The 22375-nt window shown below is 35.8% G+C and overlaps 1 protein-coding gene and 1 non-coding gene across 2 annotated transcripts; one reads left to right on the top strand and one right to left on the bottom strand.

Annotated features, from left to right (window-relative positions):
- Positions 1–1155: 1155 nt before the first annotated feature.
- LOC136412021 (piggyBac transposable element-derived protein 4-like) lies at positions 1156–2190 on the top strand. Its single transcript, XM_066394875.1, has one exon. The coding sequence runs from the start codon at positions 1156–1158 to the stop codon at positions 2188–2190; it is 1035 nt and encodes a 344-aa protein (XP_066250972.1).
- A 4430-nt stretch (positions 2191–6620) lies between these two features.
- On the bottom strand, positions 6621–6693 carry TRNAV-CAC (transfer RNA valine (anticodon CAC)). Its single transcript has one exon. It is a non-coding gene; the product is annotated as a tRNA-Val (tRNA).
- Positions 6694–22375: the final 15682 nt, after the last annotated feature.

Genomic DNA, 22375 nt, shown 5'->3' with positions numbered 1-22375 from the left:
AAACGTTGACAAAAATCTAATCTTCCTTGCCTTTGTAGAGGTGTCATTACAGGGATTTTTTTTTTGTTTCCTTGATATATAGCCTTGTCTTTTAAGAGACATGCGGACAGTTTCGGGACACTCTTTTAATCTTCGTTGATTTCCAAATCTGTTAGCCAATTTTCGAAACCCTAGGCGCGGATTTTGTCGTCCTAGGGCCACTAAAGCGTTTAAATTGTTCCCGTTAATCTTACGCGGTCTTCCCGAAACTTGTCTATGTTTCATATCCATGCCATTTTTTTATCCTCTTTAATGTCTCATATACTGCACTTTTCCCGAGCTCAGTCAATTATACTAATTTTTTAACGTTTCGAAAACCTTTTCTGTATAAATATTCCACCTCAACTCTTTTTCCTATCTGCGACGTTATTTGACAAATCCTAAGCCTGTTTACGACTAACAATATTTGACAGGCGGTGTTGTCATGTGATTTTGACAATTGTCCACTATCGACATAACCTATTTGATACGTTACTCCTGTCGTAGAATGTTGCAATAAAAAAATATATTAAAATTAGGAAAAATCTAAAATTCCGGATACTTTACCGACGGACTATATTTCTACCAATTTATAACATCTAATTTTGCGCGTGGTGTTTTTGGCGCTTTTACGGTTTTCATTTGACTCTACCTCGTATATCTGTTAGCCAGTCAGAGTATGCGGGTACATCATACAAATACAGGTTCCAGCTAATTGCATAGGTAGAGGGTATGTTATGCAATGCTCTATGATATGCTATGATTAAAAATTAATATCAAAGGCCAGGGCATGACTGTTTCGCCTGCCACGCCGAGACCGCCCCTGCAGTCCTGCCGTTCATAGCTATACATTGCTGCTTCCATGTTGTGTAACATCGTTGGGCTTTGCTTTGGATTTGAACGCCAGTACGTTTTGCCATTTCATAGGTGCGAGTTTCATGTTCGCGCCAAGCAACATTCAAATTTGTCTCGTGGCTGTTAACACTGTAAGTGAAATTTAACTTACAACCGACAGGTATCGTTTTGCATAAAAATACATCTAAATGTGTTTTTAAGTTAAAAATAAAAATATCCGCAAATCTTGCCTGCTCCAGATGCGTCCAGTGTCGAGTTTTCACCATGACTTTTTTGCAGATTATGGCAGATGAGCGCGGGCCTTGTAAAAGATTTAGGCATGAGGACTCGCAGACGCTTTCGATTCAAGGAGAGCTGCAGGAGATTTTAGAGGTGTCGGAAGATGACGAAGATCCGTTCCAAAACGAGAGTGAGGACTATAGTGCCTCACAACACAGTAGCTCGCCGGAATCCAACCCTTCCGACGAAGAAGGGGAAATTGAGTTGCATCTGCCTCCTCACCATCTGCCTTCGCCCGCAGAGATTCCGGGTTGGAGCAACGTGGAAGTCCCATCTCCAATTTTTTTGTGTTCGAAACGGCCCGGCTTACTTGTAGATGTAAATAACTCAAAGAAACCTATTGATTACTTCAATCTTCTAGCGACAGATGATTTTTTTGATATGCTTTGTACGCGGGCTAACAGACATGCAATTGATATACTTGCACACAGCGATGCGGAAAACCCCAGAATTGCTCGATGGGTGGACGTGACTGCCGCGGAAATGAGGAAATTTTTCGGATTACTTCTCCATATGGGAACGATAAAGTTGAATAGGATAAACGATTGCTGGAAAAAACACTACATGTTCAATTTAAAGTGTTTTTCGATTTTTATGAGCCGCAACCGTTTCTTACTAATACTGAGATGTTTGCAATTCGGAGATATAGGTAGTGAACAGTCTCGAACTCAATGTGGAAAAATACAACCTCTAGTGGATTTTTTCAATAGCAAAATGACGGAAATTTATTATCCGGGAAGGGAATTGTCCATTGATGAATCCATGGTGTTTTGGCGAGGGCGCCTCAAATTTCGTCCATGTGTAAAGGGTAAAATATACAAATTTGGTATAAAGATGTATCAGTTGTGCGAATCGAATGGCGCTGTGCTCAAGACAATTGTATATACAGGCTCAGCTTGCGTTGAGCTATCTGGACCCAACCATACCCAAAAAGTCGTGCTTGAGCTCCTGAAAGACCATCTAAATAATGGACATTCCCTTTATATGGACAATTACTACAACAGCGTGTCACTTACTAAGCGATTGCTTGAACACTGAACTTATGTGACAAGGACTTTACGAGCTAATAGAAAAGGAAACCCTGAAGGTGTTTTGAAAACCAAACCTAAGAAAAAAGGAGAACTGGTCGTTCGATATACATAATTCCGAGGATATATGCGTCCTCAAATGGAAAAGCCGACAAGAGGTGTTGGCTATTTCCAGTGAGTATAACGTAGAACTGCGAAATGCCTCGGCTCAAGGTCGTGAAGACAACCTGAAACCCGAACTGTTGAATAAGTATGATCAATTCATGGCCGGAGTTGATCATTCCCATCAAATGATCTCGTATTATTCTTGTAAACATAAAACACTGATTTGGTATAAAAAATTGGCCATACATATTTTCCAAACCATGTTGCTGAATTCATACTTTTTATACAAAAAAGGAAACCTTAGCAACAAGAAAAGCTTTTACGAATACAGGTTGAGTGTGATTGAAAAACTACTTGGACCGCCACCACTAGAGCCTTTACCAAAATTGAGGATTGCTCACCTTCCTGAACTGTGCCCCAAGAACGAGGCCAGCGGTCGAGTAAAAAGGAGGAGATGCGAGGTTTGCTCTGAAAACAGAGGGATAAGAAAGGATTCTATTTATTATTGCCCCACGTGTCCTAATCAACCTGGGCTTTGCTTATCTCCCTGTTTTAGAGTATTCCACTCAGAAAACTGATTATTTTATTTTTGGTATATTGTAGCACTAGCTGTAACTTTTCGTCAACGCATTTGGATACCAAAAATGCGTGTATTTTGTTGGAATTTTTATATTCCTAAAAACGAAACATACCAAACAATATATTTTACTACTCATTGTGTATAGATCCACAAAACGTGCACGCCGCACATTTTTTGTAAAATACCTTGTGTTGTGTGCTTCAAGGGCGAAGCGATATCATTCGTCAGCTTATGAGTAATACAATCAAATAGGCATTAGCAAGTCCGAAAGTTGGTGTTTTATTTCAACGTTCTGTACATTCCAACTTTTTTGTAGAAAACTTATTGACTTTTTCAAAAATATCACTTTTTTGTTTACTACCATGTGGTTCGAGAACCATTTTTTTAATTTTACTGTTTTTTCTCCCGCGCATTATTCTTATAATGCTCATTTATGATCTGCGCTCGGATAGGAAAAATTCCGAACACCCATCTTATCAGGGATATCCGCCAAAAACTTTTCGATTTTGGTTTTTCTTAAATACACTATCGGTAAAATTATGGAAATTAAGCAAATTGCAGCCGGATTTTCACAAATACTATTAGAAAATACCGTGTTTGGACAATTAATTTTTGTATCAAATGTATTTTTTGATGATGACGAGATAAGTAAAATATGGATTTGGCTTGATTACTTACGACTTCTGTGACTTACGACTTTGCCCATATATCCCACCTTTTGAAATGCTCGATTTTTTCATAATTTCCCTACAAAAAAGATATACCCTGCTTTAATCAGTATTTTGTATCGTTTTAGAGAAAATCGCATTTATTCTAACAAGCTAAAATCAAATAAAATAGCAGTGTATTATTTTTAAAAAATGGGATGAGTTACAGCTAAAGTTATCAAGAACGTTTATGTCAACATTCAGTGTCGTCAACATTAGTTATTTTAATAATATCATGAAGTTTAGTAACGAGGATTATGGAGGTATGCATTTAAAGTTCGCACTTGCAGAAGGTAATGCGGTCGACGCTGCTGTGTTGCAGTCCAAGGTGCATATATTGAACATTCTTGATAAATTTAGCTGTAATACATACCATTTTTGTTATAATAAACTGCTATTTTATTCGGTTTCAAATTGTTGGCATGTATGGTGCATGTTGATAATAAAATGCGATTTTCTCAAAAATGGTATAAGATATCAATTGAAGCAAAGTACACCTATTTTGTAGAAAAATTATGAAAAAATCAAATTATGGGAAAAAATGAATGAGTCTAAATGAGAAATTTTGAGTTCCCCTACATAAGGAAGACATATGAAACGTCTGTTTCCATATAAAAATAAGCACGCGTTGGAGTTTTTTAAACCGCACAACTTTCATTATCACCATGATAATGGTTTGAAAGTTACAGCAAAAATATTTTTTTTATCTTCTTACTTTGAGGGCGAATAATTTGGTAACGAGGTCCGCCAGGATTTTGTTTCATATGAGCCTTCTTTATAACTCCTAGAATTTATGACATGATCTTTCCGGAGACCCTTCATTTATAATGTAAATATAATAAATCATTATCCGAGAAATGTTCTTCGCAAGGCAATAATTTCAGCAGTTATAAAAGAATTTGTATTCATGTACGTCATGCGTATCTTATTGGTGAGACTTACTGATAAGACTGATACTGACGCCGTAAATGATGCCCTCTTTGTAACTTAACCAAATATTCATCAAAAGAGTTTCGTGGTAAAGCAAGCCAAGTACCTTCGTCCAATAATGGCCTAAATTTATGAGGGGCGTCATGGTCATGGCACATTAGCCCTTAGCTCATTTATGGTATACATAAATTTGAGAACTATCTATGCGAAAACGAATTTCGAGATATTGCAATAAATCAAGTGTCCGAATGTATAATTTTGGTCATATTTCAAAATCTTGGTAGTTTGTGGAATTTTAAGTGTGAGTTATTATTATTGCTGCCATTTCGGTTTACTTTGGTAGTTTTTAAGATCTCTCTTTTTCGTAAAAGTTTTACAATCACATCACAATTACTCGCAAAAATTGAGTTTGTGCTTTCCCTAGCTCCCCTATCTAGGACTGTTGACGGTAATGACATTTTTGAATCTGATTTATTGAACTATGCTTACATATGAATATGCTTGAAATGCTTCAAAGAAGTGTAATCAATCGGAATATATTTCATCCAAAAATATAGGAATTTCAATTGGTGGTAAGCGAACGCTAAACTCATTGTCCTGAATGCGAATTGGACCGGCGATTCCTTTGGACACGAATATTTTTTCGATGGGGGGGCTAAGAAACGTTGAGCGCTAATAATTAATTTTAAAAAATTTGTCTTCAAATGAGCCTCTCTTGAGCAACTGGCTTTCAGAGGCGTGTTTCGGATGAGTTTTATTGTTAAGTGGAATATCTCAAATTCACCTGACACTAACTGACACTTTGTCAAACGCGCATTTAGCAGAACTTCAGGGCTTATTTGTTCCGACTAAGAAACCGAATCAAACCGCATTAACAGCAGTTTTAAAATTCTTCGCTTTAGTTTGTTCTCTTTTAGGGTTTCTTACGCTTCAGCCATAGCGAATATATAATTTCAAGAGAGAAGCATAATCGATTTGACGCGCAAAATCACATAGAAAATGTATGTTGTAAATAATGATAAAAGGTGATTGATGGTAAAGGATTGTTCACTTACCTCAGCGTTTGGTTGTCTACTCTACGCCACTGCCTTGCGAAATTTAATTTTTCATCGCAGCCTTGCGATTCCCGTCTGTTGGTGAGACACTGCACTACTTTAACTTATATCGTTTTGGCACTAACTTTGCTTTTGTGTGCAGATGAACTGGCGTTGTTGTCCGTGCTGCTGTACACATTACATATGGTTAATCTGGCTCGAAGGACCAATACACTGTGAAAAATCCACATGTCCGTGCCGGCTCAATCACCACCTTATGTGGATATTTGAGAGCCAGCACACAAACAGTAATTCAGGAAACACTATTGTATCAAACAACACTTTATACGGCTAAGATGATCAGTAACAAACGAAAATACAGAGAAAAACTAAATGTGTGTGTTACGAGTGAAGCCAAACTGGAAAGTGCCAATTTGCTCTTCCACTAGCATCAATGTCAACAGACGACACAATGAACGAAACTTTCACATTACTCATTGCTGTCTCCAATTTAGGCCCTAAATAACTGAAATTGACCTGGGTAGAAGGCCATAAACAAGTTAAAATTCCCAAAAACTACCCTTTATTACCATTTCATTTCTGAGCCGGAGACTTTAAATTTATGACAACTATATTTCATTTTTATGGTGTAAATTGATTCATATTCTTACTTGCCAGTAAATGTTTAATTATATATATCTAATTATAATAAAACGCAAATGTAATTTGCACACTGCCACTAAAATGGTAACCGGACTGATGATGTTTTTCTTCCTCATTACGGAGGGTACCGGTACCAAGCCGTGAGAAATATGTTTATTTCCTTATTGTTGCGCGTGCAATTCATGAAAAACGAGAATACATGGAGCTTGAAGGTTTTTAAAAATTTTTTTTTTTCAGGGAGAATGCAATACCCTTGTAATTGTTACTTATTTATGAACAGAACGTTTCATAAAAACAGAAATAAAGCTTGAACTGAAAAAGTAAGGAGTGTAAAATAAATTTGGAAATAAAAATAATTGAAAATGAAATAAAAATAATTTAAAATTAAATAAAAATAATTTAAAATGAAACTAAAAAAGCCTGTTTCCGCCCGGGATCGAACCGGGGACCTTGTGCGTGTGAAGCACACGTGATAACCACTACACTACGGAAACTTGCGTTCATTATGGATTTGGATGTTTATATACCGAGGCACCCTTTTTCATTTCATATTAATAAGCCTTGAAGAAAATAATAAAGAACAATTTTCGTACATTCCTGTAGGTCCAGGTTTAAGACATCCAGCGGCTTAGTGAATAATGGGTGCAGTTGTTTACTCCATATGCCATTTATAATTGAGAGTAGCATAAGACTATATCGCGTGTGGAATCAGTTATGAAAAAATGATGCTGGAGTTTACTCCAAATAAAACGTACAGAGTCTTCCAGTTTGCGTTTCTTATGATTACTTCCGATTGTTAGTCTAAACTGAAATTATCAGATATCAGGAGCGTGGGACTCTGTCCGATGTGCCGGTATGTGATTAGCCATAAGGGGACTGAGTGAATAATGCGTTCATTCCAAAAGCTGCTTCTAATTGAATTTAGTATTTAAGCAGGGTTTACACATGCCTGAATCATCGACGCCAGTTGACTCGCGTCAGTGTTTTTGTAAATTTTGAAGTACCAGTAAATTGGCGTCAGTACTTCGTATCAATAAATATGATGAACTCTTGGGCGCCAGTAATTGCACCGGCACTGGCGCCGATAAATCATTTATGTGTAAACCTTGTTTTAAGCGGCACTGCATATGATATCACTTACAAAAAAATATATATATTGGAGCCACACTCCAAACTAAAACCTACATATGAAGTCTCACAGACGTCATATCAGCGGTTAAAGGCGAAACTTGGAGAGACTTGGTTCTTACAAGAATAATCTTTTCTCTGCACTGAAATTAATCTTTCAAGCCGGAATCTTCTACACAGTGGAACCAACAGCCAGGAGGGCCAATAATTAATGCAGACGAAGTCGTCTTGACCAGAGAAGAATAAAAGTGCCGAAACTGGCGGACTAGTCGGCGGCTGATGAAATGAGAACACTCTCACCTTCACCTTGAATCTCGTTTTGAATTAGGAAGGAGTCGTTTTACTTTTGTTTGGATATGCCGGCCGAACAACAGTCATAATATTTACTGTGGCATGTGTTTCGCTAGCTATTTTTAAAATGCAATTTTGCTTTTTTATTTGCAGATGTTTGCAAAGCGACAAGAAAATGGCCTTAATATCGGTCTTATTATACATTGAAAACAATATCCGGTAAACAAGCTTATTTATTACTAACTTAAAAAGAGATCTCTCTGCATATTATATGCCCGTATTATTTGATTTTTAGCTCGGAGATTTGTTCCTATCAGGAAATAAAGTTTTGCGAGGATTTGTTTCCCTTGACAAATTTCTGTTATACCAAAACTATCGAAAGTACCCTGTTTGACACCTAAAAAAAATATTTATTTTTAGATTTAGTTCTCATAAAGGCTAAGAATGCAATCTGACTATGACTCCTCATTAAAATCGTCAACTTCAAATACTGAACAAATACCGATTCATTTGGATTTTCGTTTTCTTACCCCAAGACGGAATGTCGCGTAAGTAAAAATATTTTCACTCTAGAAATAAACTGAGAATTAAAAAATAGTTTTGTCCCTTTGAAACATCAGTAACGTCCCACTTTTTTCTGAAAAAACGCTACGCCACTGCTGGGACGCGCGATGCTGGTAGAACTTCAAATATTACATATGCATTCCTTCTAGCTACCAATACCTACAAAGTTGCATTCAAATACCTCAAGTGATTTCGCAGAAATCAATAAATGTTTATTTTTTAAATAGACCTTCAACCCTCCGTATTTCGGTTGGTATTGATATTCTGAAAATTGTTAGGGGAGAAAAATATTTTTTTAGCTTTATTTACTGATGATAGAAGGAAATCCCAACTTAAAAATCACCTTATATAATGCCATAGCCCATAATGGATTATGTTACAGGCCTACAGGTAAAAATGGTAGTTCGAAGGTCACACAATCGCGTGGTAAGTGTTAAAGTGCTGAAAAGACTTTTAGTTTTCTAATAAATCGAAGATAAATATGCCGAACATAGCGTGGCTAGCAGATAATACCTACGGGAGACTAGCGTTTTGACGTCACAAGGCTCATCTGCTTATTTGCCATCATAAGCAGTTTTCGTCCCCAGGTGCCTAAACAATGTAATAATTAGCACACCCCCAGAACAACCGCTTGAAATCCTACAAAACAAACTGCATGTAAAAACAGGAATTATTAAGGGGGGTTAGATGATAATAACTACAACACGTTTTAACTCGTACTGCATTAAAAAATTCAGAATCCCTGCGGAATGTGGAAACTATTGATCAGGCACAATTCAAACCATTCGTAAGTGGGAACTTTCCAAAAATTCTAAAGTTTCCTTGAAAATTTGCATAGGGCGATATGGTCACGAATTAATTATAAACGTAGTTCTAAAAATGTTAATATTTGCAAGATGTCTCCATGTTGCCATGAGTTTCGAATACAATTATCGAAAACTTAACACTCTTCAAACATTTCCTTGCAAAAGATAAATTATCATCAACGATTAGTGCCGACTACTCAAGGATGAATCAGCCAGTATAAATGGTGTACTCGATGTTGACGAACATGTGTTTTTTTCGGATAATATTTATTTTTCACTAAATAGCCGTAGGGCTAAAACAACATTAGGAAATCCACGATAGGGTGGAATATCGGCCGTTCACAAAAGGAATTTCTAAATCCACTGAGCCATGAAAATAGATCATTATCTCTTCAAGACAGAGGCGGAGGTATCTCGTACACTTAGGCCCCAATATTATGCTATTTACTGCTCAGTTTCGAAGTACTGCATTGCTTAAAACCTTATTAAGCAGAAGCATGTCATTAAACTGCGATTATGTGTATACTGATTACCTTGTTAAACCAGATAAGGCAAATTACACTCTTTTCTTTTTCTTAATTTCGAATTGATGTTGTAATTCTTATGATACAAGTTTTCTTAAAGGTGACAATTTTTGGTCATATGGACTTTTCGAATTAATAGATACAACGAAGAAATTGACTTACTCAATTCAAAAAAATGCGCCATCTTGCTGATACGTGGACTTAAGAATACTGAATATGGTAAATTAACACTTAATTCCGGTGTTTACTTCTTACGGTATATATGCCTTTGGGTGAGCAGGAATTTGGCATCTCCGCCTATGACTCGAAAAAGACCATTTGGATTCAAGGCCTTAGAGAACGAGATTTAAAAAATATATCTTACCCCATGGTATTTAATTACCTTGCTGGTCTTTAGTAGAGTTATTTGATCGCTTTTAGATTGGCTTTTAGGGGGTGATTAAAGTAACGGTTGTTGCATGCTTTTTCCTTTAATTTTGATTCACATATTTCTTCGAAAGGGAATTTCACAGAGGAACCTCATAGCACATAATATTTCCTTTCATTATAACCGAACAGGCTGCATCGACTATTTTGTGAAAAATGCCCGAACGAAATGCAATTTCTAATCACTTCTCAGAATTACTGAGGTTGAAAAATTAAACGAGACAAATTAGCAGTTAACAACGATGTTGGTAGTATCTTAATTAAAGAGATAATTCGGGATATGACTGGCGAAACACGTTTTGGTAACCTTGAACTTGGTATTAACATTTGGTGTAGTGTGTCATGGACCTTTGCCTTTTTGCACAGACAATTGCAGTATGCAGATCTGATAAATAACTTGGAAATACATATAATAAAAAGTTGTTTTTAATACCAAGTACTTAGTCAAATTTAACTTGACTAAGACCGGAGCTGTGTATGCACAACTATGCGCATAAATAAACACGTATAGGTTCGCTAGACATCAGGAAGGATGAATATTACAACTATAAGAAAATTTCCTTTTTATGAACATATCTCTCGGTGTTCTAGCATTTCATGCGATATTCTCACGATCGAACTATCATGCTCCATTTTTTCAACCGACCACTAGCGTTGATATGTTAATAAAGCCATAGAGTAGAGCAACGCCTAATGTCCACATAATCTGAATTTAGGACAGGAAAGTCTCAGAAAAACGACTCATAGTCAACAGATTCTTTCAGGTAGAAGAAAGTATATTTTTATTGGGGCTATCTTGTAATTAAGATAACAAAAATCAAGCAGTGTTACCTAGAAGTACTCCGGAAGGGTGCAAATCCTTATCATCTGTATTCTTGTCATAAATACCCAGGCCAACAACCCCATGAATAATCCTCAATCATTTTGGGTTTAGTGTGAACTTATTTCTTTAGGTTGTTACGAAAATCGATAATGGACACTGGATTGTTGTTAGAGCTCGCAATATCAAGAGTTATCGATAGTTAAACAGCCAACTATCGATAACCGTCGATAGCGTTCAAAGAGATTTTTTACATGTACAGGGTGTTCGCGACACTATTTGAGTTGTGTATTTTCTAATACAAAATAAAGAAAAAAATTCATATGAGTATGTATCCGATCGCGACCGGTAGCGGAGTTACAGGGTTGTTGAGGAAAAATTATGTTTTTATTTTATTGTGTTTGATCTATTGTAGATAGAGCTTTCAGATTTTATATGAGTATTAGATAATAGATGCTGCTTAATACGAGAGTAGCTTGCCTTCAATTACTATACAGGGTAGGATATTTTCTGAAATCGTGACAAATAAAATTCTTCAGAGAAATTTAATCCTGCGCCATTGGTGTATTTTTATATATTTCTTAAGTTATTCGCTGTATCGGCTGTCAATAAATTGTATGAAAATTGAAGGGTATCGCCTTCGTTTTCTAAGAAGTACCTTTTCCTAAAGAGAATTGACTTATTATTAAGTCTACTTAAAGCCTTACTGGGTAAAATTTCAAAGGAAAATCTGTCGTCAACTGCCATTACTAATTATAATATAATAAATTTCGTGGTACATTTCATCATCATAAAAATCAAGGCCAGACCAATTTTCAAATTAAACCTAACATCTCTCTTATTTGCTTTTGGCGCATAGAATCGTTCAGTTCATAGTCCTAGAGTGACGAAATTATACTAAGCATCCAGGAGACTAATAAAGCTTTTTGCTAAATCCCGTGTCATCAACGATTTTGAGGGGCTGGTAATCCATACAAATCAGTTCCAATAGTGCTCTATCCAGTTGAGTTGTCCTTTTAGCTGTTTCCTAATATTTAATACTTCTTTTGAAGAACGGGTTAACCGAACGTTGACTTGATCTAACTGAGCTATTAGGTACTTGATTTTGCCATGGGTGCGATTTCAGTTTGAGCATAAAAAACTTCAGTTTTCGGAACGGAAAAGTCTGCGAGTTGCTACTATCCAGTCAACTCGTCTTCTGCTAATTGTCTCGCTGTAAGTGCGAGTTCTCAAGTGTGATGTGACATCAGATCATTGTTGCTTTTGCCTCTTGCCTGGTCAATACTATCCATAGCAAAAACAACTGCCCAACACCAACGACACACAAAATTCCGGGGATCACATATAATTGAAAGGAAAAATAGTTTAAAAGGGTTTTCCGCTTACCGCTCTTAATTTGACCTGAGATCGCCCCATAAATGACCACTCTCGAAATTGGAACGACGAATTCTGAATAGGATATTGAAGCCCGAATATGGGAAAAAATAGTGCTACCACACGTTTTATTGTTATAATTGCTGTTTCTGATTTAATGATGTGCCATTAGAAGTCTAATTGAAAAAGATAATTAAATGCAAAAAACGAATTTAGTAATATTCATAAAAATCACATCAATCGCGTTTCCTCTTGTTTTCCTCCAACAGTCATAAAATGACCTTTTTTAAGTCTTTACTGGGTATAAACTTCCAATTGATTTGTCAGCCACACTCGAAGTGGCGGTATCGGTTAAATCTCTATTTGGAGCATAAGATAGGTCCTAAAACGTTAATGTTTGTTTTGAGGAATCTAAAGTCAACTGGTGAAAATAGCCCCTCAAGTCGAAAACGTGAATTGTGCATAGAGTGACCGCGGATTGCCTGAGGGCAATTAAGTCGAAAACTCAATCCGCAAAGAAGAAAAATGCTTGCAACCAAGCTTTTAGAGTTAAAGAAGCAATTCATGGGTCTCTAATGGTGCAGTGAGAAAAAACTAGGACCAGCGGGTGGAAATTTCCCACGTTGTTGAAAAAGAAAAAATTCCCCTGTGACATGTATTTTATGCATGACACTCTATAAGCATTGACCCTTTATGTTTACCATAAAATGGGCTAAAATGTTTGACAATATACCATAAACAGCCGTCGTTGTAATGTAATTCACATCCGGTCCTCCACAATCAGCATCCAAAATAATTCAACGAACCGGAGTCCCGAAGAATGGCCTTGAAATGATGCATCGGCACCGAAATTCGCGAATGGATAGCCGCGGGATGCAGCTAATTCATGCAGACAGGATGCTTACGTTTACACCATCGAAATTTGATCTGATCAAACTTATTCAGCAGGTTTCCTGCCAGATTGATAAGGAGATATGGATATTAATTTATATTTCAAATGTAATATCTGCGAGTTAATTGCGCCGTTAACTTTCTATCCGATTTATTTAGATGGACATAACATTCTGCTGGTAAAGGTTTTGAACCGAAAGGTTGTCCTAAGGGATCGGCAAATAAACCATTTCCCGATCCCTGTTATTTTGTTTTTCTAAACCCTCTCATGTCTCAAGTTATTGATTTGTCAAGTCCAATATAATAGTTATTTACCTAACAACTGCGGAATGTGATATTTTACCGCAGGCTAATTGCAGTGATTGAATAGCACAACGCGGAATTTAGTCAGCAATCGCGGTAAAAGCATTTTCGGACGTGTTAGGTGCAATATTTTTCCTACAAGTGTATGTGTGTTAATTTGATTGCCTTCTATAAATTCAACCACATATTTGTGTGCGGTAAATCATGCACACGTACGGTTAAAAGTCAATATCAAATACTCGCAAAGGTTTTGACATTGACACATGTCGATTTGATTGGCGCGCGGTAAGTCTTTTTACACGTACGGTAAAATTCTAGTTTCGTCTCGTAAATGCCTGGGGTGAAGCCAGTTTAGAGTGGACTAGTAGGAAATATTAAAACAATAAATAAAGCTGAGGTTGACATATACTTAATGTATACCTTTTATTTACATTCTATGTAATAAAAGAAAAATGGGCATCATCGCGGAATGGAGCAGTCTGTCAAAAACCAAAAGTTATACATTAGGAAGTCAGGGTTGCACCCAAAAAATTTAAATTTAGATCGAGAATTTTCGCCAGTTCCTAAAACAGGCAAATGCTCCGGGGCTTCCCGAGATATCGGCGATGCAACTTTGAAGTGTGAATTTTCTCGAAAATTGGCCAATGCAGTCTATCTAATTTAGTTGCAATAGCGCATTTTTTTAAATCCCTGAATGTTACTCTATTAAAATTTTCTGACACTTCGAATTTTTTCAAGTAAAATAATAAAACAAACAAAAAGGCTAACCAAGAGCAAAGGTTACATTTTGCTAAGAACGTTGACTTTAGATTTAAATGAAAAGCCAAAGATGATGGTTCTGAGAAAATGAAATGCCGGGGAAATTGTTCGTTCACTCTTGCAAAATTTGAAAAATATTCAAGTGAAAGTTTAAATCCTTTTTCTGTATTTCTGAGAGTAAGCTCAGAAAATAGATTTATGAAAAAATAAAAAAACAGTACCAGAAACTCAATTGGAAAAGTATCACTTTGCGCATGTGATAACTGGAGTGATTCTTTTTGAGTCTTACTTGATAATATATTTTTCATCTAATTATAATTAGTGCTTTATGCCGTAATACTTCTATGATTGCTTATATGTAATGAGAGATACAGAATAAAAATTGTGAAGTTGCGTGCATCATCAACCAAACAACAATTTAGCGGAACAGTATCTTCCCGGGATGCAATTTTTTACTGTCGTCGCCATATCTCATTTAAACTTGAATTATAAATGATAATAAAAGTTTGATGTGACAGAAATCCTTGAACCTCCAAATCACTGGTTTTAAAAGAATGGTTATTATTAATTATAGGACGTCTATCCGATGTTGAGATGAGGTAAACGGACTTTTGTCCTTGCACAGCCGAAAATTGCACTCTCCAAATTTTGCATCTGATGATTGGGAGTTTTGGCATTGAATACCACGTTTGCGGACGTGACACTAAAGGAAAAAAATGTGAAAATGTATGAAGATAATTATTCCGCATTAATCAAAGGTGTGTGAAGAAAAACAGATTTCTGTAAAAAATGTAGAACTTGAGAAATAATCGCAGTTACAATTTTGCCGTAATTAACATCCACAGATGAAAGATAGCCGGAAAATATCGGGAAATTTTTCCTGTGGCAAAAGTTTTCAATTTTAAAATATTCCCGCGCCGTAGGGTTTCAGGAAATTGCACACCCCGTATAATTTGGAAACTTCTTTGTTTATTTTATCTCGAATTATAAAAAAATGGATAACTGCATTCAATGCATTTTTGCCCGGGAAGAGGTCATAGAAACAAGGCTGGATAAATTAGAAAAAAAATTCCTAGTTTGAGGGCAACAAAATAATATTTCGAAGTTTGCGTAGTTCTAGCTGCTTTCGCAGATATCCGGTGCATACCAAAAAATTGGATTTTCACTTTCCTAAATTATTCGGAAATTGTTCATTGCAAAAACATGAAAATTAGACGTGAACACATTTTTTTAAAATTGGGAAACCTAAAGCGGTTTCCGGCTTGATCCATGTTATTTAGAATATAGAAGTCAGTACATCAAATTTTTTTATAGCCGCATTGAATTTCCACTTTATTTATCTCTAATAATTAGCCATTTGGTTTTAACAATTGTTAATCCCGCCTGGTTGAAAAAGAAAGATTCTGGGAAGGTCACATAAAAGCAAAAAAAACTAAGAATAGTTAAAAATGATGTGTGCACTGTCTTAGACATCCTTATCTTAGACCCATTGTATCTAAATTAACTGATAGTCGAGACAAAGGAAAACGTAAAAATAAGGAAATTGTCTATCTGATGTTGGGAATTTGTTAAAACATTTAAAAGAAGTAATATCTTTTAGAGGTAAATATTTATTACGAATTCAGAAAAACAGGCATAACTATTAATGATTACGTAATTGATAAAAGAGGCCTAACAGTACATAATTACTCTACCTTTAGGGACCTAATAAAATTTTAGTAGGGTAAAAGGCAATTAAATGCCAGATATCTGCAACCAGATTGGTGACTCATCGGTCGAAATTGAAGTTGTGAAATATGGTATCGTCTATACTGACATTAAGAATTGTGTCCGGGTGAGATACCAACAGCCCTGTAGCAAATATTTGCAGAGCAATTAAAAGATAAAATTCCTGTAAATTATTCTTCAATTTTCCCAACACTAAAATCATGCATTTTCTGAATCGTCTCACTATAACCCCAACTGGCAGTTATGTACTTAAAGTTCTCTCCACGAAGTCGCGATAAATACTGATTTTCATTGGTACATTTGGTATAGAACTTAGTGTATTGGTACACCAGTTTATCACCCTCAGAAGATAAAATACTGCTGCGTTATGACTAGAAGTCGAATGCGTATTTCCTGCGCTTTAGATTTATTATGGGTTTAAAAAATTATGTATTTTTACTTTATTAATAATAAATGTATTTGACCAAAATAGGTCCAATCCACCTGTTATTTGATCTTTAAATAGCCACGACATTTTGGTTAAGGCTATAGGAGCATATAACATTTAAAAGATTTTGTTGTGACCTTACATTAATAGAAGATGCGGCAGATTGATCTCGTCTTATAAGTTACGGCTCCAAACTCAGTAAAAAAACATGCATATCTTCAATGTTGTTTTCCGTCATAACATAACACAACTTTGGGAATTCGTGTTTACCAAATTGCTTTTGATCGAATATTTATGAAACAGTTCATCGTTATTCTTAAACAAAACAATCATATAGGGCGTAGTCAAGGCACATCGGATAAATTCGGTACCTACCTCAATTATTTAAATCTAAAATCTACTGAGTTTGGAGAAGAGCCAAAATGTCATAATTTTCTGCGATAAACCCAAGTCCGGAAAGCCACCGTTTCCATGACAATGGATAAGGCTTTTATAAGCCACTAACGTCTAACTAACTTACGACGATTAATTATTGTTTTGTGAAATCAAATATAAAACGTAAAAAAATATTGTACGTTACACAACCAAAAACGTGTTTGTCCAGAGCTTTCCAAGCTTTCAATGTGACGATTTTTCACATTACTCCATTGCGTCTATCCGAAAAATCTTGAGAAAGGCGTTAATTTCGCCTACAGCTCATTCTAGAACTTACTTCACTCGCCCTGCAAAATGCTAATGTTCTGTCTTGTAACGTGAATAAATGACGAGTTTTGACTGCTGTAATGAAAATTTACAGTTGCCATGGAAATAGTGCGTTTGCGGACATAAGTTTTCTATTAAAAATGTAGTCATCAAAACGTGAACATATCTCTAAATTTGAGTAGTGACAACATTTAATCCTGTCTTGATGTTTGTGTTGAGAATTAAATTTAGCGACTTAGGTAAAACGAAATGCAACTTCATTTGAGACAATTGTATTTAATATGAAGCACATAGAGTAAACTGATTTAGAATCTTTGTAGAATTGTAAAGTTGCGACAAATTTGACGTCCGAATTGAGCCATTTCCGCCATGGTGACGACTCAACATTAAAAAGAGACTAAAAAATTAATCTTCGATTTTTTGCTAGTCTCGACATCTTGTTTTAGCACGGCAGAATAAGAATTCATTAATGTTGCACTAGTTTTCCCAACAGCAAACAGTATGATATTGGCTACATACATTCCAGTAACTAGTAGCCTCGACTGCCCAGGCACGCTTTTACTTCCATTTCGTTAGTAAAAGGAAGAATTATTTTAAAGTAATTGCTACCTGCTAAGGATCATTTTAGACCTGTGCTGAACAATTATTACCCTGGACGTAAGCATGTAGTAGTTGGATAGTATTTATTACTAACCGGGACTAAAATGTATAAAGCTCCTTTCCATCTCTCTGATATTATCTAGACGTGCTATCTTCGACTTTCAACAATGGCTCATAAAGGAGAGATATTATTATCTTTGTTAGATAGGTTGACCGACGACGTGAATTTTTTCAGCAGAATTCTGAATTCTAGTACTGCGTTTGTTATTTCGCAAGTGCCAGAATTCGGCATCATTATTTTGGCATAGGTGGTTTAGTTCAAATTTCGCAAATACAGACAACAGGGTAACTGCTCTGTTGCTTTCAATACTGGTTAGGTCACCTTTTTATAAAAAGGGATCATTTTGACTGCTTTTAAACTGTTTGGAAAGACACCACAGCCTAACGTCTTTAAATTGATTAAGTGACTGACCACTTGGATCAACTCATTCGCACCTATTTTCAGTAAAAGACATTTCCCCGGCCCGGAGGAGTCTTTTTAGCCGATTCCAAAATTATTTTCGGCACTTCATTCATTAATAACTCCCGCAAATATACGTTTCTTTCTTCATATGTACTGCCTACACAATTCCGTTCATTTAATCTGCTTTCTCACTTTTTTTCGATTTTGGACACTATCAATAACAGACCCTGTACAGTAAAAATTATTAAAGATATCTGTCTGGACATGCTTTGCGATTGTATGTTTTGTCGATATCGTTTTTTCACTACAAAAATATTTAATAAGTATAGTCCTCTTTTTAGATTATTATTTATCCATTGCATGCCAGACTGCACCAAAATATTTTTCGATTCTTGCAACAACAAAAGGTGTTTTACAGATTGAAACTATATACACATTAAAGATTAACCGTTCTTATTCCGTACAAATGTTTCCTAAATTAAAAACCACTAAATAGCAGTCTGCGATGCATATTACCTTAAATTCTGACCTAACAGCTATAGTCAGTTGAAGAAATAATTTTGGACACGTACCTATAACAAATAATTTGACCATAAAGGTTGGAAGTTCCCACTTTTCTTGATCCAAGAAGTTATTAGGTCCCAATTACCACAAATGGCTTTCGAATGGTGTCATGATCAAATGCCAGAAGAAAGTAGAGGTGATAATAGGTCCTGCTGAGAAAGTGTCTCGACATCGTATACCTGCCTATTTTATTACCCACCTTTTTATGGTAAATTAACCTTACTGGAACTTTTGTTTAACGTTTAACGATAGCTTTGCTCTAAGTTTTTGACTGTTGCCACAAAAAGATTTTGGCAAAAAAATAAAATGGCAAAGATGATTAACTACCTCATGGTAGCCGTTACCAATTTGCGACGTAATATCAACCACATAGTTATATTATTACTGTCGAAGTCGAGAATAGTGTCTGCTAGCCATAGCCATAGTTACTAAATCATCGAGGTAGACATGTACATCTAGGTCTTACAGCGTTCATTTCTGTTCAATCATTAGGTACCTATAGCGTAAATTAAGTTAAACAGAGATAGGCCATTTCGCCATAAGTTTTTGGAAAAAATATGTCACCAGTATTTCGGTGCACCGGAAACTTCTAACGTCTATTTGAGCTACGGTACTATTTGGGATGTGGAGGAAAATTAAACTTCCTTGACCTGGTTTCCTCTTTCTAGTTAACTACGAACTGGGACATAGATTTTATTAAAAAATAATAGCCTGAAAGGATGCAAATTCTGTTTAAAACACAGCAGTTTGTCTCGAAAACGGTAACCGCTATGCAGGTGGTACTCTTTGGTGGTAAAGTTAAATTACACTAAGTAAATAAATATTCAGCATACATTGCGAAAACTGCCGTCTGTTTTGGCTTACGTCATGTTGTTTTAACTCTGCGAATTTTTCACCGACTGGTCGGTATAAAGGTGTTCTCCACGGTCGGTTTTTATTGAAATTTTTTGATATTATAATATGTGTTTTAATTATATATCTAAATAGCTTGTAGTTTAATTTTTTATAACTCTGCTTAAAAACGGATCTGGTTTTGTCTGCAGTTAAGATGATGAATTACCATTGTTAATGGCACTCTTTTGCGAAGCATTTTAAATGGAATGCAATAAAGATAAAGGAAATTCAATGGTGGTCTAAAATTATTAATAACTAAATGCCCATTGATGAATACTGATTTTCTAGGTACTATAACATACCTCCGAGGTAGGTGCCTCGGAGGTATGTACCTCGAAGGTATGTTATATTACTGCTGTATATTGTGCAAACTGATATACCAAACTTGTGATAGCTGTCAATCTACCACGATAATTTCTACAAAAATGACGAAATCGGAGCCGAGTATCGGTCAATTCCTTTATTTCTATGGAAATTATCTTCCTGATAAAGTTGCCAGGACGTTGAGTGATTAGCCCTTAAGGCAGTAGGGAAATAACGCGAGCAGTTGGGTTAAAAATGTACGAGCTTCTTTTGTTTTGGGAAACGTAATTTCAGAAGAAAATATCGATTCTCTGGATATTTTTACGTAAAAGAGCTCGTTTTACTGAAAACACCTGTAGGATTCTCCGTTTCCGAGAAAAACGCAATTTTGTAAGTCAATGTACCCAGCGTTATTTCAAACATTCATTTCTTGGGCGCTGCCTTCAAAGGACTCTAGAGCCCTTAGAAGTCGTCTCTAAACCCATCTTCATAAGATTTTTCCTATTTTGACCTGGGGCTCTCGAAAATAAAAAAAACCCTTGCAAAATGAACTGCGGAAAGTGCCTTTTTATTTCCTCAATATTTAGTCAAGTCTCCATTTTTCCCATGGAAACTTTTATCACTTCTTTTTTTTAATTATATCAATCCAAAAAACTAACTCAAATAAGTCAAATCAATCGACAACACCAATGGTGATTTCAAAACATTTGTCCCTATTTGCCTGAAGTTTTTTTTGTTTTTTATTAAATTTTCTACGTTTGAGACGTACAATTTCAGTTCTTCATGTCTCAGCACGTTTTCTAAACTGTAAAATCCATAAACTGACAAATGATGACATTGCCTTGTTATTTTTGTAAGCCAAATCCTGTATTTTACATAATGGGAACATTTGGATAAACTTGTTTTTATCTTAAAATCCATTTTGCTTTCACTGTCTATTATGGCAAGTTTATGAAGGAAAAGGTACAGGAACAGTGTCATAAATCCATAAATTTAAATAGGCAAATTGATAATGCATTCCTTGCTGTCACGTTTCCAGAAAAAAATTAAAGGTCGATGACTCATAGTTGAAGGACTATACACTAAATTTGTACAAGAATTTTAACATTGTGGAAAACTTCTGTTGCCATCCGCAAGTTCTAAAAATCATTGACAAATCAACCATTTTAAGATACACCAATTTGCCATTTTTTTTCATTTGGCTTGTTGGCGAGTTCAGACTTAAAGAAAATTGTAATCTATACGTTTCTCTCTTTACTGGTCTCAAATGCATGGTTTTCAAATTACAGAGACCTCAATGGACCTGAATTTTCTCCATCCACAATTTGAAATTCAGATAGTTCATAACATCTTTTTTTAATAATATTTGTTGAGGTAGCATGTTTTCGGCATTGCAGCCAGCTAGCGGCAACCACAAAATCAAAAACAGGGAGAATACCATAGTTCATTTTTTGGTTTTTGCAGGCATAAAAAACTTCCCAATTAGTTGAAGTGAGGTGAGTTAGAAAGGTTCAAGAAAATGTCTAAAAATATATATGAATGTAGATAAATTTACCATTCATTTATTATCGTCTCGTCAGCAACGACGGTTAAAAGCAGATGATTCATAGCTGAGAGACTAAAAACAAAATGTATGTTATTAATATTGTAGAGAACTACTATCAGTCTTGGACCATCTGGTCAATGAACCTTCAGGTTCCATACTGCATTTTGAACTTTTTGACTCAAGACCTGTGCAACATATAAAATGCACAGCTCTTTAGTTGAGCCATTTAATCGAAATAATTCTTCTATTTTGCCTTACTAATGCATAAAATGATGTGATCAATCTGCTTGGAAAATGATCCTCTAACTAATAGAATTGATGAAAAATATTGATTTATCTGTTTTCATGGGTGTCGGAGTAAGAGTTGATTCCAGAGATGGTACTTCTTGGTGGAAACAAAAATCTAATGGAGTGTCTGTGGGGTCGTAGCTATAAAATTCTTCAAAGTCACTGGGTTGGTTCCCGAACGTATTGCTCTATGTAAATTTCTCCGTGAAATGGAATCTCTTGTTCATCTATTGAGACTGCTTGGGTTCGTGACATCCATATCGCACCTTATTCAGCAAGGGCTGAATTTTCCAAAATCTCTGGAAAATCTTAAGAACTGCAAGACCTAACAATTTTGAGAAGTATCGGAAAGATAGATTGTTCGCTTATGCTTCATTACCTCATAAGGAATTGTTACGCTTATTTTAAGCTTCTGGCCCGTTATTTTGGCTCAAAAAAGAACATCACATGCGTCACCACTTTCAGAAAGTTGTTCAACATCTGAATTGTGAAGATCCGAATTATCAATGAGACCTTGCAGTTGCGAAATGCGTCAAAATTTCTGAAAAAAAGATTTTTAGATCTCAAAAACGTTGCAATGGCAAAGTTCTAACGGATCTCCGGTGATGCGTTAACAAAATTTGGCTTCTAAAAAAACCTTATTCTTCTCGACGAAACCAGAAGGTGCTATGCGTTGTCGAGTGGCCGGTCATTGCCCTTTACGCAAAACAACAATAGAAACCCGATTAATTGGTTCTTTTTTGTACTTTGAAGCCACACGCCCGGTTAACACAAA

The sequence above is a fragment of the Euwallacea similis genome, chromosome 11, assembly GCF_039881205.1.
Source record: "Euwallacea similis isolate ESF13 chromosome 11, ESF131.1, whole genome shotgun sequence".
NCBI classification, from domain to species: domain Eukaryota; kingdom Metazoa; phylum Arthropoda; class Insecta; order Coleoptera; family Curculionidae; genus Euwallacea; species Euwallacea similis.
Note: the sequence above shows the minus strand (reverse complement) of the source record. Positions and strands in the feature narration are given on the sequence as shown.

Excerpts from the sequence above, each read along its gene's own strand:
- LOC136412021 (XM_066394875.1), top strand. The coding sequence starts at position 1,156 with ATGGCAGATGAGCGCGGGCCTTGTAAAAGATTTAGGCATGAGGACTCG.